At 38.2% G+C, this 17,100-nt stretch overlaps 1 protein-coding gene across 4 annotated transcripts in view; it reads right to left on the bottom strand.

The window, feature by feature from the left end:
* The window catches only part of tpd52l1 (tpd52 like 1), a 41,199-nt gene extending 24,405 nt beyond the window's left edge, over positions 1 to 16,794 (bottom strand). For 3 of the 4 annotated variants that reach the window (XM_036582118.1, XM_036582119.1, XM_036582120.1), the window contains exon 1: positions 16,666 to 16,794. In XM_036582118.1, the coding sequence (XP_036438011.1) occupies positions 16,666 to 16,684 (19 nt within the window). In that variant the 5' untranslated portion in view covers positions 16,685 to 16,794. Of the gene's footprint in view, positions 1 to 12,275; positions 12,298 to 16,665 lie in introns of those variants that run through there. The other variant, XM_036582121.1, reaches the window with a different exon arrangement.
* Between the last annotated feature and the right edge of the window lie 306 nt (positions 16,795 to 17,100).

Below are 17,100 nucleotides of genomic sequence, written 5' to 3'. Positions count from 1 at the left end.
AGTGACTCTGACATGGTAGTGGTGTGGCATGTATGTGGTGCTGGTAAGAGCGTATCAGACAGTGGTGTTGTTGGGGCCAGTGTCACTGCTAGGTTGAGCATGGTTCACCATCCAAAAATACCTATCCAAGAGTGGCTTTTTGATCAGAAACTGACCACTGACGAAGGTCTAGAAGATGAATAACGCAAATGGAGCATCAAGAGCTGGGCTATGATCTCCAGCAAGGGGAGCTACAATTTAAGTGTTTCTGATAAAGTGGCCAGTGAGGTGTAAAATGGTTTAAAATTGACTTTTTTGCAGAACAAATTCTCAAACTAAAAAAAAAAAAATACTCATGGTCTCCATGGTAGCAGTAACTTCAGACAGGCATGTAGTTCGTAACAATCAATCAACGAGACAGCAACACTTATAACCACCACCTTTTGGATGTAATTATCTCCTCAAACTCATGATTTAAGGCTTTATTTTTATACATATAATGACAGGGTTTGTGCAAAATGGTGCAGGGATTTGTAGCACCTACCGCAGGTAGCTTGAACATTTAGAGGAAAGAGTTCATTATGCTAAAACTATTGAGTATACGGGAAGTCTCAGAATAGGAAGATAGATACATCGTATTCTGCCACTGATCCAGAGAGTTACTGTAATTCTATCACAGTGCTTATCAGATAAAAACCTGATTTACTGAGAGCACTGCAAGCCAGAGGCATCTGAAGGGAGTCTGTTCAACCAGGAACACAACAACAGCTAATTAAGTTCACGCCAGCTCGCCTGTGATTTGAATCTGAGGCACTGCAGAGTGAGTGAAAATGGGAAGATAACCAAAGCTGTTCCATTTAAATTGAAGACTTTTGCAGACTTTAATGAAGAGAAAGACGAATCAGGAACCTACACTGTGTGTCAAAAAGTTTGTAGATCCAACATTTCGTCTGAAATCAAGGGAGTTTGTCCCACTTTGCTGCAGTAACAGCCTTCACTCTTCTGGGAAAGCCTTACACTAGATGTTGGAACATTGCTCTGAGGATTTGATTGCATTCAGCCACAGAACATTAGTGAGGTCAAGTACTGGTGTTAGATGATTAGTTTCCAATCCAACAAGGATCGAACGATTAATCGTGTTTATACTGAATTTGAAGGTGTGCAATTTTCAAATCGTAAAAGTTGCAGTTTTAATTATATTAACATCTTAACAAGTTAAGTGGGGGAAATGTAGCCTAATAAGGAATGAGTGAACAGGGACGTGAGTACTCGGCTGTGAAAGATCAGTATTTAAATACTAAAATCATTATTTAGGTATTTGTTATGTTTCATCACAAGAAGACGAAGATAAAATATACAGACTAACAATTCAGTGAAATGTTGATTAACTGGACTGTAAAATGTTAGTGTTTTGCTTGCATCTGTAAGTATGTATACACACTGTGCCACTCTGAAACACAAGGTTTGCCAAGGATGCGTTGTTAAGGATGTGACTGAGAGAGAGGGCAGACACTGTGCAGCTTTATTGCTAAATAGGCTAACTACTCCAAATGATATAAGTTATATCCAGAAACAGTGGTGTTGTGGTGCACCATCATTACCATATGTAGTGTGACACAATGTCAACAGTAGTGTGAGGCTACGAGCAGGAAAGCCTCGGGTTCCCATTCAAGTAATGTCACATATATGTCCAGATAAGTTCAAGTGCCCTCGGCCATTTATTAAGTGTCAATTACAAAAGCATATTTACATATTTACGTCAGTGTTAGAGGTTCAAAAACAAAACTATTTTTTTAGGTTACTCCATTAGCTCCTCAGCTAATATCCGACAGTCACTCATGCTCACAGTCTAAACATCAGTCTGAAGCAACTAAATATGTCCGGAGGCCGCAAGGCCAAACAGACTACACACTAGGTCTTGAGCCTACTCTTTTTTCTCCTCCAAACAACCCCTAAAGTCAGGCTTTATAGTCTAAGCCCTGCCCTAATTGAGGCTGGATCACACCGATACAGATTACAGGGGTGACCATACAACATTGGCTCACCATCAACCATTAAAATATGCATATGCAACTTTTCTCTCTACAGATTGTACTCCAGCTTTGCTCCCCCTCCACAGGATAGCTGTGACATCACTCAGCTCCTTTAAGAGGACAGAAACCTCTATGCCACCATTTCTCTGGAATCAAGGTATATGCACACATTTATCTTTTGCAATGTCTCTCTCTGTAATGAGATGTAATGTCGTAGACAGTCTTGGTGATGTGTGCTGGCCACTGACATCATCACAAGAAGAAATGTATTTCTCAGATAAAATAAGGCACATTTTCCATTGAGGAGAAAAACATCTTGCAAAAGATGAAGATTTTCCATTAGCATCAACTTTTAGCTCATCTGAAGAGGCAGCTTCTGGTTCATCAAACACAACAATAACCCATTTCTCTTGGCTTTTTTTGAACAATAAAACATGTTTTTAAATGTATTCCTCCACTTGCCATTAAAGTTTTACACTATGCTTTTAACACCAGCAATATCACCAGAAAGAGGATTCCTTAAGCTTTAGTCCTACATCACTTTTGACTGAAGTGCCTTTTTTGGATAGTTTTCATGTTTTTCCTTCACTGTGGTCCACCTTCCTACTAATAACACAGAGTTCATAAACTGCATGTGTATGAGTTAGACCAATCATAAGCAACCAAACATCCATGTGCGGTGCACATGACACCATAACCACAACTGATAGCTTGAGGCACTAGGTTCAGCATTCAGGCCTCACACCAGGAAAAATGGATATGGTGGTTTTCTTGGCAAAGGCCTAGAGGTTAATTAATTGAAAACAATCAGAATTTAAATTGTAATACTGATTAAAAAGAGTGCAACTGGATACTTGCCCCAAATCCTTCAGCACAGCTCATCCCAAAGGTACTGGATAGAGCACCATCACACCAGAGAATGCAGTTGCACTCCTCCACAACACAATGCTGGGGGCTTTATACCCCTCCAGCCGACACTTAGGGTTGGGCATGGTGCACTTAGGCTCATGTGCAGCTGCTTCAGAGCATCCCATTCTATTCAAACTGTATGTGCGCAATTGTCAGCACCTTAAAGTAGCTGAACTCACTAATTAAAAATGCTGTCTGGATACTTTTGAACATATAGTGTAGCTTCATTACAGCACTTTGTTCAACAACAATAATGCATTCTGTTCAAAATGTAGCACAAGATGTATTTCAGTCTGTTCAATTAGTAGGCCATTCCAACTGTTCCAGTGCATGATGAAATCTCAAATTTGACCTCCATTTGATTTAATTAGATGATTTTGGTACACTTTCGAATGATTTTAAAACTCTAATGGCTGCTTTCCCATATGTGGACTAAGCCTAGTCTCAGACTAAATTGCAGTGCCAGTTCTAAATCCTAATTAGAAATTCTTTTTAGTCTAGGATTAGGCTTAATCTGGGTCTGGGAAACTGGCCCTAAGGGTCCATATGCGGGTCAACACTTCCTTACTCCCTTAACTACATAACTTATAAGTCACATAACATATAAGTTACAAAGCAATTACTGAATAATAAGCCTGCAGTTTAAGGGCCTAAACTGGTCTTAGCTTCTCTTTATTAGGTGTCTCTGCCAGACTGACCTTCCACATGAGATGCAGACTTTTCTCAGAGATGCTGTGAATTCCTTCACCACCACTTTACTCACTGATTATGTTAGGCAATAAAAGTGCATCACAAGCCTCCTGCCACACTACTCTAATCAGTTCAGCTCACATAATGAGTGACTAGAAGTCAGAGACGTGACTCTGGTTTCCTCTTAGCTTCTGGACAACAACATTCTTTCAGATCAAGTAGATCCCTGCCTCACCACACCTGATCCAACTCAGTGGCTAATTTTCAAGCTCTAGTGCAGAGAATACCACTTAAATACCACTTAAGTTGAAGGGCACTTAACGTCTAGGCTTGCTTTTATGAAGACTCGTTTAGAAGTTGATGTATGTTTGAATAAAGTCGCGTAGCAATCAGTGGCTAACCATGAATCTCAGAGCTGGGCCTTCAGTTCAGGCCATAAATATTAAAAAAACGAAGCAAAATTTCTGCTAGCACCTCTGTGGGATTTTTATGTTATGTTATGTCATTTTAAGCTGGTAAAAGACATTCTATACGTTTTATTCAAAGCTTGTAAGACAAGAACAAATATATTGCCCTGAATGTGGCAATTTCATTACTTTTTTTTCTGCAACTTTTTATGCTTATTAGAACCTCATTATTTTTATGCTTATTAGAACCTCATTTTCTGTGTAGTTTCTATGTAATGGTGTTAAAACTTCTGCTCTTGAAGTCTTAACCAATGTGAGAGAGATACCTCAGAGAAAAACAATTATCCTCTGGACAATTTTCTACTCTGAATTTCAAGGGTTTAACCCTTTTGTTTCCATTCTGTACTTCACAATGACAAATGAGTAGTACTCTAATACAGACATGTATTTTTTAGATCCCAGATCCCTGTGATAATACCTGAGCTAATGATATGAAATGCCATTTTACAGGTCTAATGTGATTTGGTCTGCGAGGAAATATCCAATAAAGTTTGCTCCAGGTCAGTGGTGTCATCCATTTGGCTATGACAAATCAATGCTCAGACTGTTTTTGACAATAGAAATTTAAACTGCTTTGTAACCATGTTTACTCCTTCATTGTCAATAGTAAAAGTACGTTGCTAAGCAACTTCCTTTTCCCAAGCACAATCCGTCCAATTAGGAGACCTCATAAATTCAGCTTCTCAAGTCTATTTAAGGCTCCCAGGCACAAGTCAAGCCTCAAGGGACAAAGAAGAGATCATATGCATCTCCAATGTCTCAAACAAAACCTTTTCACTGGTCACTGTTCCTCTATCCAGCTCTGTTCTGCCTTGTAATTTTTTTACAAAAAACTGCTAGAAACAATAACACAAATACCCTGTGTCTCAACTCCAGGCACTATGCACTATATTCTGACACGATACACTGTGTGCTTTACTATTTCATACTTGGATTTTTGTGGAGTTGTATTGTAAATTTTGCACTAAATGGAAATGACAAACTACCACACTGATACTAGTACACTGGATCTCACACCTAGGTTAGGAGTTAGCTAATGCTAGGATGTTAAATATAAAAAGCCTATTTACCAATAAACCATTTCCAAATCATTAGCTGCATACTGTGAATAGCCTAATGCAAATAATGTTGTGTAGAAATCAACAGCAATGCAAGACTATCAGAGCCAGGACTTGCTAATTTCCGCTAGCACCCAATGTGGGATTTTTATATAATGTTAGCACTCAGCTAACGGTGGTGCACATTAATTAATATAGCAGTTTTAAATCAAACACAGATATTTTAAGCTTGTAAAAGACATTACATGTCTTTTATTCAACACTTGGAGCAGACATTAACAAATATATTGCCTTCACTGTGACAGAACTGACAGAAACTTTGCTAGTTTTAATGTTTATGTATATTAGAATTCTCATTTAATGTGTAGTTTGTGTGTTCTGACACTACTGCTAATTTCTGCAAACACCCCCGTGGGAGATGTTAGCGCTAAGCTAAAGTGGGTACACTTGAACTTTTCTAGCAGTTCTAAATCAAACATGTTTTATCTGAAGCGTGTCACCTGTATTTGATCTGTATTATATGTGGCATTTTTTTTTTCCTTGTTATTTCTACAGCTGACAAAAACTTTGTTAGTTTTAATGGTTAGGCTACTTTTGGTGTTCTCAGTGATGTCAGTGATGTACCTTTTTTCAGTCAATGATGTATCTGGGCCTTCCAGAATTATGTTCCGAATGTCCTACCCATCAAAAAATGAAAACTCCAAATTATGTTCATGATGAATCAGAAGCACTTCTGTCTGAACTCCTCAACTTCTAACGTTTCAGAAGGCCTAGAGTGATGTTTTTCTCACAAAATTGATCCTAACCATTACAAATCAAAGCATGATTGGTTTATTCCTCTGCGAGTTGCTAATTATGCTGGTGGAGCTCCTGAAGTTCTAACCAAAGAGAGCTCGGTTGGCTGTAACTACAAAGATATCACAGGAAAAAAGCCATGACTGGACAATTTTTTGTTGGGCATTTTACAATTTTAACCATTTTGTTTCCAACCAAAACTTACCAATGAAACAAGAGTAATACTACAATACTTGGAGTGTTTAAATTCAATAAGATTAGTTCACAAAAACAATCATGTCTTCACTGAAGGCCTAAAGGCCCCGATGATTCACCTCTGTTAAAAATACAGTCAGTTAAGGATGAAGATATCTAGCTCACATTTGAAATTTTGAAAACTTCCTCTGATGGCTCTGCCCATTCTGCTGTACAGTATATACACCTCTGAAGTCGTGCATCATTCTGTAATCAGCATCTTGCCCAAATATAAATAACTCCAGGTTGAAGCAGATTTTCTCTATGAGAAAAATGACTGCCATTTTCAAAAATCACCACTATCGGTGTGTTTTGTCCTGTGTACATTCCCCATTGGAGGGCCTGACTTACAAACTTCATAAATACTCCAAACAACATGAATGATACTACTGCTGCATACACACTGCCACCAAACTAACACTCCAGTGCACTGAAATGACGTTGCAGGAAAGTCAGTCTACTATTAAACTTAAACACTGTTATATAACATCAGCTACTGCCAAAGCAACTTAACTACCACTTCTGACAAAGCCTGCTGGTTTACCACTCATAGAGAAAAACAGCTTAGACTCAGAGTTCCAAGTCACTACAGGATTATTTTTTTCAGCAGTTCTAGTAACAGTAGTGTTTACAGTACATTGCATACACTGGAAGTATATTAGTACACTGCAGAAGTACTCAATTTGAGACCCAGAGAAAGAGACCTACTTTACCACTACAGCCTTTTTCTGTTCTACATTTCTATTTGTGTCATCGTGGCTCTCCATCAGAATGCATTGTGTCACATTTTGCAGTCTGGGTCAGTGAGGCAAAGCTGTCTCTGAGCATTCAATGCATCTCTATCATGATGCAGTGTGGTGTTTTGTGTTTCTTGCTCGGAGCTGACCCAAAGAGTGTTTGCTGTCCATATAAGAAACACAACAGATCGTCCAAAACAATAAGCGCACTGTCTGCAGTGCTGTGTGGAGGAGGAGGCTTGCAAGCTGATCAAACATAATGAACACTGAGTGCGTGTTCAAACTGAACTAACAATTAGTACAAACAGTACTAATACTACAATCATTCTGTCACGTATTGTAATATGGTTTGTGATATACTGCAAAATTATAAAAGTATTAAAAAAGCATTAAATAAGTGAATCAGTATGTGACAGGAATAGGCCTGGCTGATAGGGCAACGTAATCAGAAGTCACCCAATGACAGTACTTAAAAGGCAATAATGCCATGTTAAGAAAAGGCACTGATAGAGAACTAGACAGCAGTAATTTACCTTTAAACATCTTACTAAATTATATTAAATAATATGTAAACAATGTTTTATTCACTTTAACAGTTAAAACATGGGGTTTATGAGCTGTTAGGAAACAATAAATTCCCTACTGTCTATGCTGTGGGTTTCCAATAGTGTGACATACTGTGACCAAAACACAAACATTTTCCGTACAGGTTAAATGTCCCGGTGGTTAGTTTATGAAAATAAATGACTATGTGTGTTTATAGCTAAAATCCAAAGTGACTCTATGACAATGGAAAAAACTATTTTTAATCGAGCATGGGCATGGCTTTGGAAATCACTTTCACTATGAAGCTTCTCCAGCAGGGAGTGAGGCAAGTCAACATGAATCATGCACATTTCTGGTAACCTTTATTAAAATGAAAGGTGAAGTACGTTTCAAAAAATGTGAGGTTACTCAGTATTTAATTATTTAATAATGCAATAAACCACTTGAGACCGTGCGTTACTGTGATTTTATCACAATGGCAGCCACCATAAACTATGATAAAATACACACTTTTTTGTACAACAGCTTTGAATGCAACTCAGCCAATCAGATTTTAGGACCGGAACTATCCGTTTTATAAAATGTGTTTTTTCATTAAATATTTTCGTTAAAATAGTTATTGTTTTTAAAAGCATATAAAATAGAATACAAAGTAGGTGTAAGCTGCAGCAAATTATTTTATGGCAGGCCATAAAATCGATTATCACAAATTTTTAAGTAGAAAGTATCATGCTAATTATTTTAGATATCTTCCAGGTCTACAAATGGCAAATTATTTTGGCCAAAGTACAACAACCAAAACTTCTACAAAAAGTCTGGAATTAAAACTAAAGTTTCTGCAAAATTCAATTATTAAGATTTAACTAAAAAATCGTTAATAGTAGAGAAACATACTGACTCTTCTTTATAATGGTAATGATAGGAACCAGAAGACGTGCTGTTTACAACACAAATACAGCCATTTTATTTACTGTCCAAAATAACTGTGTCTTCTGAGTTTCTATATGCAAGTATAGTTATGTAGTTAATAATTTGAAAAAAAAAGCCTTACGACAGCCTGCATGTAGGCCAAAATCTTCCCAAGGCTATCATAAATCAATGTCTCAGATATCAGGCAGCACAATCATACCCATTTCATGTGGTATCCTTCTGTGAGGCAGCTTTTAGAGCCATTAAACACTTTAGACATGTGGTTCCTAGCAGCACCACTGTGAACAATTCTGATTATGGTAATGTCTCTAGAAGCAAGTCTTTCACAATCAACCACTCTGAATGACTTAACAATGTATTTGTATCGCAATCAAACTAATGTCATCATCGTTTTCCATTCTGATTCTTGTAATAAGCACTGTTCTTGTATATATTACACTGTAATTACATTGGATGTGCATCTGATTTTCATACAGCTACTAATCTTTACTATCATTACTGATATAAGTGCATGCATAAGATTAAGCTGTATGTATTGTATTGTTATTGAAGGTGTGATACATGCATGGAAAAAGCGTTGTATGTGGCATGTTAACCAAACACTTAGTAAGTGACTAATAAACTTCTGCTTCTGACGAACAGAGAAGTGCAATAGAGTCTGTGCATGCTTCAGCCACAGAATGAAGAGAAGCCATTACCATATTTAGATCCTTATCTAATATAGAAAAACTTTACACAACCAATAAGCCTCACAAACACTGTTTCAATGAAGCCAACACAATGAGGTTGTTGAGAGTGTGCTATGAGGAACCGGAGGTTCAAGAGCAGAGTTTCGCCAGAGCATTGCATAATCTCTGCCTAGGCTGGAGTAATCGGGGGGGATTTCAGTAGAGCTTATCCGACTGGATTTAACTCGGCCTGATGCCTTGCCACCACTGGGCCACTACATAGAGCCAGGAGTGATCTATGACCAGCTCCCGATGTTATTACAAAAGTGTCAGTATCAATCATACCAGAGTACACTACTCATATGGGATAGGTGAGCGGTAAGGGAATTTTGTGGCCGATACCCATTTTAGGGGGGGGCTTTAAATTTAAGCTAAGCAGTGCTTTACTGACAGATATGTCTTGTTTTTAAAACTCAAATACACATCACAAACTCACAGTCATAAATACCATAAATATTGTAGCACAGGGGTGGTGCTTATGAATCTTTGTGGTTTCAGTTTCTGTTAATTATTCTCATGATAAAGGTTAGATTTCAATATGTTACATGTTTGCTTCATTTTACTAACCATGATGGCATTTTGTGTTCAAATTCACCAGTTCCACCTATAGTGGCATGCAAGTTTGAGCACCTCTGGCCAAAATTTCTCTGTCACTATGAACATTTTAAGCAAGATTAATGTATTGTTTTTGTTTTGTATCATTTTAGAGTGAAAAAATGAAAGGAACACCATGCAAAAGTTTGGGCACCCCAAGAGTTTTGAGCTCTCAGATAATTTCACCAAAGTCTCAGACTTATTAGCTTGTTAGGGCTTTGGCTTGTTCACGATCATCGTTAGGAAAGGCCAGGTGATGCAAATTTCAACGCTTTATAAATACTCTGACTCCTCAAACCTTGTCCCAGCAATCAGCAGCCATGGGCTCCGCTAAGCAGCTGCCCAGCACTCTGAAAATTAAAATAATTGATGCCCACAAAGCAGGAGAAGACTAGAAGAAGATAGCAAAACATTTTTAGATCAGTTTTCAGTCTTCCTCAGTTTGTAATTAAGAAACGGCAGTTAACAGGAATGGAGGAGGTCAAGCTGAAGTCTGGAAGAGAAAACTGCTCGTAGGATTTCTAGAAAAGCAAATCAAAACCACTGGTTGACTGCAAAAGACCTTCAGGAAGATTTAGCAGACTCTGGAGTTCTGGTGCACTGCTCTGTTGTGCAGCAACACCTACACAAAAAAACTCTTATGCATGCTCACCACAAGTTTGCAAAGGAACATCTAAACAAGCCTGATGCATTTCGGAAACTGATGGACTGATGAAGTTAAAATAGAACTATTTGGCTGTAATGAACAAAGGTATGTTTGGAGAAAACAGGGTGCAGCATATATAATGAAAAGAACACCTCTCTCACTAAGCGGGGTGGGTAACGGGGTGGATCGATCATGCTTTGGTCTTGTGTTTCAACCGGTGGCATCAGGAACATTTTACTGGTAGAAAGAAGAATGGATTCAATACCAGCCAATTCTGGAAATAAATATCACACCATCTGTAAAAAAGCTGAAGATGAAAAGAGGAGGGCTTCTGCAACAGGATAATGATCCTAAACACACCTCAAAATCCACAAAGGACTACTTAAAGAGTCACAAGGTGAAGGTTTTGCAGTGACTCTCACAGTCCCCTATCCTAAACATTATTAAAAATCTGATAGAATAGATAGACAGACCTCAAAAGAGCAGTGCACACAAAATGACCCAAGAATCTCATAGAACTAAAAGACAAAATCCCACAAACAAGAGCTGAAAGACTCTTCGCTGGCTACAAAAAGCATTTACAAGCTGTGATACTTGCCAAAGGGTGTGTTACATACTGACCATCCAGGGTGCCCAAACTTTTGCTTTGGGCCCTTTTCCTTTTTTGTTATTTTAAAACTGTAAAAGATGAAAGTAAAAAGTAGTCTTCCTTAAAATATTAAAGAAATCATTACCTTTTTCATTTTTAACGTTATGCCTTTTGGAAATCAGGTCATCTTTTACTCGCTTAGCTATTCACAGTAACAGAAATTTTGACCAGGGGTGTGAAGTTTTGCAAACCACTGTATACTGCGGTATCTCTTACTGGGTTCCACAAAGGCATATCTTTCACACGTTTAAGTTTTTGTACCATTATCGGGAGATCATGAGTTTGAATCCAAGCGATGGAGTGACCAAAAAAAAACTGATAATTACCACTGCAATATTTTTGGCCATACCAATAAAGCCATTGGTCACAAATACAGCCAATTTCTTTTGCCAATTGCCAATACTTAAATAGTGAATATCTCATACTGGGCTCCCCAGTGACACATCATTTACATGTTAAGGATTTTGCCCTTTCCTCAGGAAGTTAAAATCCCACTTCTATATCAGTCAGGTCCCGGTATAGAAACGGCAATACAGCACAGTCTTCTTACAACTAGATGTGGGAGGTACAGCAGTATAAAAGTGAATACAGTTTTACCATGTAAAACAACAGTAGGGCCTGCCTGAACAGCATGTTACAGGCTGTGGTAGAATACTTCCAAACACCTACTCAAATACCAACTGCTACTTCCAGACAAGTACTCAAACACTCTATTAAATACTTTAAGACAAAATCACCCTTAAAAACAATAATATTTCATAATTAATAAAATGTTTAAACATGTTTGTTACTGCAGTTCAAAATATATCCTGTAGGCTGCAACAGTATATTAACAGTCAGGCTGAAGCCCAGCTGCTCACTTACTTTGCGCAGCTGTTAAAGTCTTTATTTTATTGATTTATTTTCTTTGGCTAGTTTTTCATCAAGGAAAGCAGCACTGAGGGTGACATGCAGGGTAGCCAGGTTGAGCTCTTGGTCACCATAAAGAGTTGCTGGCTACAGTGGTTAAATTTAACTTCACCTTTACCATTATGTTGTTCCTCATGGTGGATAAAGTAGAAGCACCGGCAGCCTTTTCACTACCTGAAAACTACAAAGCCATGTATGTGCTGGAATAAATGTTGTTATTATTATTATCATTAATAATAATAATAATAATAATAATAATAATAACAATAATAATAATAATAATAATAATAATTTCATCATGATCATTATCATAGTAGTGGCAAATATCATGATATAAATTTCAGTTCATAGCACCCGCCCCTAACACCTACCTGCTCTGAGATGTCCTTCATCTTCATTTGAATAGCAAAAAAGCAAAAAAACACAAAATGAACTTCAGAATACTCGTACGACAAGCGCCACTGAACTTTGTACATGCACAAATACAATCTACACTCATGCCTGATTCTACACATCATGCAAATCTGCAGGAACAAACAGAGAAACATTACAGTCACTACTGCACTTAAACTCTACATCTGTTTATTTGAGACCTCAAACACATCAGGGTTTCATTCCTCATGCAGCCTTTTGCACAACAGCAACTATAAGCATGTAAAACTCTACACTCAATGTTGTGCAGCAGTCAAAAACTGACATTCATGCTCCGCCCACACGTGTTCACAGCTACTGTTTCTAGGTTGGACAAACTTTACAGAGCATTAACATTAAACGCCCTAATGAGAAACTGTAGTGCGTCTCAGTTTTGTTAAAATATTTAAAGTCAAAGTGTGTTATTCATTCAAATGATGATATTTATCTTGTATATGTGTGAAAGATCACACTGTTAGGACAGATTCATTCAGAGTCGTCTGACATGAAATGGTTCATAGTAGAGAAACTTACCAACTCAGATTTCTCTACAGTTGGTGGTGATAGGAACCAGGAGTGACAATGTCTACAACTCAAAGATCAAAGATTTAATATGTAGTGTTGAACATGATAAAATAGTGGTAAATATGAATACATTTTCTTTGGGTACTATGTTATCTTACAGCATCATGCATGTACCTCTTTCTCTTTGACACTTTGTACACTCTACATCAAAATCTTCTTAAAACTAACATAAACGAACATCTCATTCACCAGTCAGCATATTCATATCCATTTCATCTAATAACTTTCTGTGAGAAAGCTTTCAGCAGTATTAAATACTTCATACGTCTGGTTCCTGTCATCATTACTGTGAACAATTTTGACTTAATAACTCTCTAAAAAGGAACATTTCACATCGAACCACTCTGACTGACTCTGTGTACATCTTAACCATTTAATTATGCAGAAAAAAATGTAACAGAGATGGTGTATTGGTATTATTTAGCTTCAGAACCGTAAGCTGATCTAATACTGTAACAAATCTGTCCTGAAATAGTGCTCAAGCACGCTTGGATGTAATGTTAGCTGTGAAATTCTTCCTGTGGGGTAGAAGAGTAACAGTAATCACCCTTAAAAACAATAATATTTCATAATTAATAAAATGTTTAAACATGTTTGTTACTGCAGTTCAAAATATATCATGTAGGCTGCAACAGTATATTAACAGTCAGGCTGAAGCCCAGCTGCTCACTTACTTTGCGCAGCTGTTAAAGTCTTTATTTTATTGATTTATTTTCTTTGGCTAGTTTTTCATCATGAAAAGCAGCACTGAGGGTGACATGCAGGGTAGCCAGGTTGAGCTCTTGGTCACCATAAAGAGTTGCTAGCTACAGTGGTTAAATTTAACTTCACCTTTACCATTATGTTGTTCCTTCCTGACTCTGTGTACATCTTAACCATTTAACTATGCAGAAAAAATGTAATAGAGATGGTGTATTGGTATTATTTAGTATCAGAACCGTAAGCTGATCTAATACTGTAACAAATCTGTCCTGACACAGTGCTCAATCACACTGTGAAATTCTTCCTGTGAGGTAGAAGAGTAACAGCAATTTCAACTTGATAAGACTTTTGCAGATGATCATCTTTAATAAAGCGCTTCAATTGTAAACAGCTTAGTAGCCTTTAAAGAAGATCCGTATTGGTTTTTTTCTCATAGTTTTAATATCAGTATTGTAAAAGAAAAAGTGTTATCACGCCACGTCTGGCAGTAAATCTAACCTCCAATGCATTCATTAAGCTGAATGGAATGCTAATATTCTGTACAACCTCTGAACAGTTGTAATGAATGTGTTTGTAGGCGGAGCATGTATAGGCCAGTTGCCAATCAGTTTACACAAGCTTTTAAGTCTGCATGTGCTAAAGGCTTTGGCACCGATTCAGAAAAGCAAGTCATGCTGTGTTGTGAGATGAATGTCCTATGGTATTCATCCATCTGATATTCTACTGAACAATCCCATGAAGCAACTATTAAACAATTGATGGGTATGAATGCACTCTTAAAAATAAAGGTTTTTAAAGGGCCCATTTTACTTGAATGTTTTTTCAATTGTGGTCCAGTTATCAAATTTGTGTGGGATTATTTACTAAAAACAGCTATAATTCATTTTTACAATACCATTTCTTTACTGCACCTTTAAAACTGACATACACTAAATGGACAAAAGTATTGAGACACCCAGACATTATACCCACAGGAGTTTTTATGACATCCCTTTTTAAATCCTCAGGCATTAATATGAAATTGGTCCCCCTTTGCAGCTGAAACAGCTTCCATGCTTCTGGGAAGCTTTCTACAAGATTTTGGAGTTTGTCTGTGAAAATTTTTGCCCATTGATTCAGAAGAGCATTTGTGAGGTCAGACACTAATATTGGACGAGAGGGCCTGGCTCACAATCTCCCATTCTAGTTCATCCCAAAGCTGTTTGATGGCATTGAAGTCAGGGCTCTGTGCAGGTCAGTCAAGTTCTTCCACGACAAACTTACCCAGCCATGCCTTTATGGACCTTGCTTTGAGCACTGGGAGACAGTCATGATGGAACAGAAAGGGTTCTCAACCCCAAACTGTTTTCATGAGGTTAGAAGCCTACAATTGTCCAAAATATCTTGGTCTGCTGAAGCATTAAGATTTCCCTTTCAGGGGTTGGCCTAGGCCCCGAAAACAACCCCATAGCATTATCCTTCCTCCACCAAACTTTACAGTTGGCACAATGCAGTCAGGCAGGTAACGTTCTTCTATCATTCGCCAAACCCAGACTCGTCCATCAGACAGCCAGATTCATTACTCCACAGAATGTATTTCTACTGCTCCAGAGTCCAGTGACAGTGTGCTTTACACCGCTCCCCACCAACCCCCCATTTCACAAACTGACTTGCGGCAGAGGTGGCATCCTATGACAGTCACTGAGCGCAACAGTACAAGCTGTTCTACTCCCAGTGCGAGGCTATGTGCTTAGTTTTATCCACTTGTTAGCAATGGGTGTGACCGAAACACCTGAACTCAATAATTAGGAGGGGTGTCCCAATACTTTTGTCTATATAGAGTATGTGAATGAGCTTTGCTCTGATTGGCAGCCCTGTTTTCATACAAAAAGCAGTCCAGGCTAAAATACTCCTTATGTGTGAGTGGGTGGAGCTAAACTGCTGTATGCAGAATAGGCAGGTATATCTGAAAGCATTTCTGTGACATTACAGTAAAAGCAACAAATTCAGAACATGCTGTTTTTGAAGCTTAGTTTTCATATATGGACTGGGGAGAGGACGACTTTAGCAGTTCAATACCACATCAAACTTACTTTAAAAAGCTACACAAATTCAGATTTCTATGATATGGGCCCTTTAAATGAATCCTAGAAGATACAATTCTAGGAAAAATCATTAATATTTATAGAACCTACATTATGTGCAGATTCTTTGAACAATAAAAAAGTTCTTCGCGCTCACACAACTGCTTTAGAGAAAGTATTAGTTAAAGAACCATCCAAGGGAACCAAAATTGCTCCAAAGGCCACTTTATTTTTAAGAGTGTGGCAGACCTGCACTTGTCTACACTTCAGGTGCATCATATTCAGTCTCAGGAGGCAGTGAGAGCTTTATTTCTCTAACCCATTTACCATACAGCATGGTCTTACCCCAGTCCCCCGCTTCTGGAGTCAGAATACTAGAATACAGCTCTGTGAAGTTTCATTTCCAAATGGGACGAGAAATGAAAAAGCAGGTTATGAACACAAACACAAACTCACAGACAGGCTCTTCCCCACAGACTGGAATAAGTCCCAAGACATTTCAAATGTAGCCAGGCTCTTAACTCTTTCACAGCAATTTACTTGGAATAACTAAGTCACAGGACTTTAATTACTTTGGCTTGGGTGGTCACGTAGGCTGTGAAAATGGGTGGCCTTAGGTCAGTCATATGGTTTCCCAGATAAAGCTAATTCAACCTACCTAACATGACCACTGGCTGCAGCCAGCTGTACTCACTAATCTGTTTACATGGTCCACACAAAACTCAACCCTGTGCCCTTTGGTTAAGCACATGTGCTTTGGGGGTATAAACAAGTCCACATTGCCTGGCAAACCTGGCACAAAACTGGCAACATCAGACAAAATATCACAAAAGTACAGCAAAAACTGACCTTCCCTGCAAAATCAGCTCCTTAAATGATAAATGCCCAAAGCCTTACTGCTATAACTGTTCCCTTCCATATGAATGGACTGTGGTTAAAGAAGCCCACAGTTACTGGAATACAGCTCAAATCATACGAACAGCATTAAAAGAAAGCTGACCTTGCTGTCTTTGCTCCATCACTGCAGTGAGTGACTGTTTTCAGTTAAGTCCTGTAGATCCAGCAGAGCTGTGTGTTCTGTAGAAGCTCCACTTCCAAGTCCTTTCATTTCCCCATTGCATTCTAGCTGTTTTCCCTGTTTAAGCCCCTCCCACCAAAGTGGGCGGGGGTCTCAGACATGGACCAATTGCAACCAAGAACACCTTTCTCCAGTACTGACTGAGTGCAGTAGTATGTGCTGCCTCCTTCTGGTCAAACCTTGCCATTGCAGCTGCAATTCTGTGTCTCAAGGTTACTAATCCCAGTTCTTATGATAGAGGAAGAAATACATTAACTAAGACAACTAGCACTAAAATTTACCTTAAAGGGCTCATATCTTTATTGTATTTTATTATTTCCCATGAGATCCAGTTTTATGCATCATAAATGGTCATAA

The sequence above is a fragment of the Colossoma macropomum genome, unplaced genomic scaffold, assembly GCF_904425465.1.
Source record: "Colossoma macropomum unplaced genomic scaffold, Colossoma_macropomum, whole genome shotgun sequence".
NCBI lineage: Eukaryota > Metazoa > Chordata > Actinopteri > Characiformes > Serrasalmidae > Colossoma > Colossoma macropomum.
Note: the sequence above shows the minus strand (reverse complement) of the source record. Positions and strands in the feature narration are given on the sequence as shown.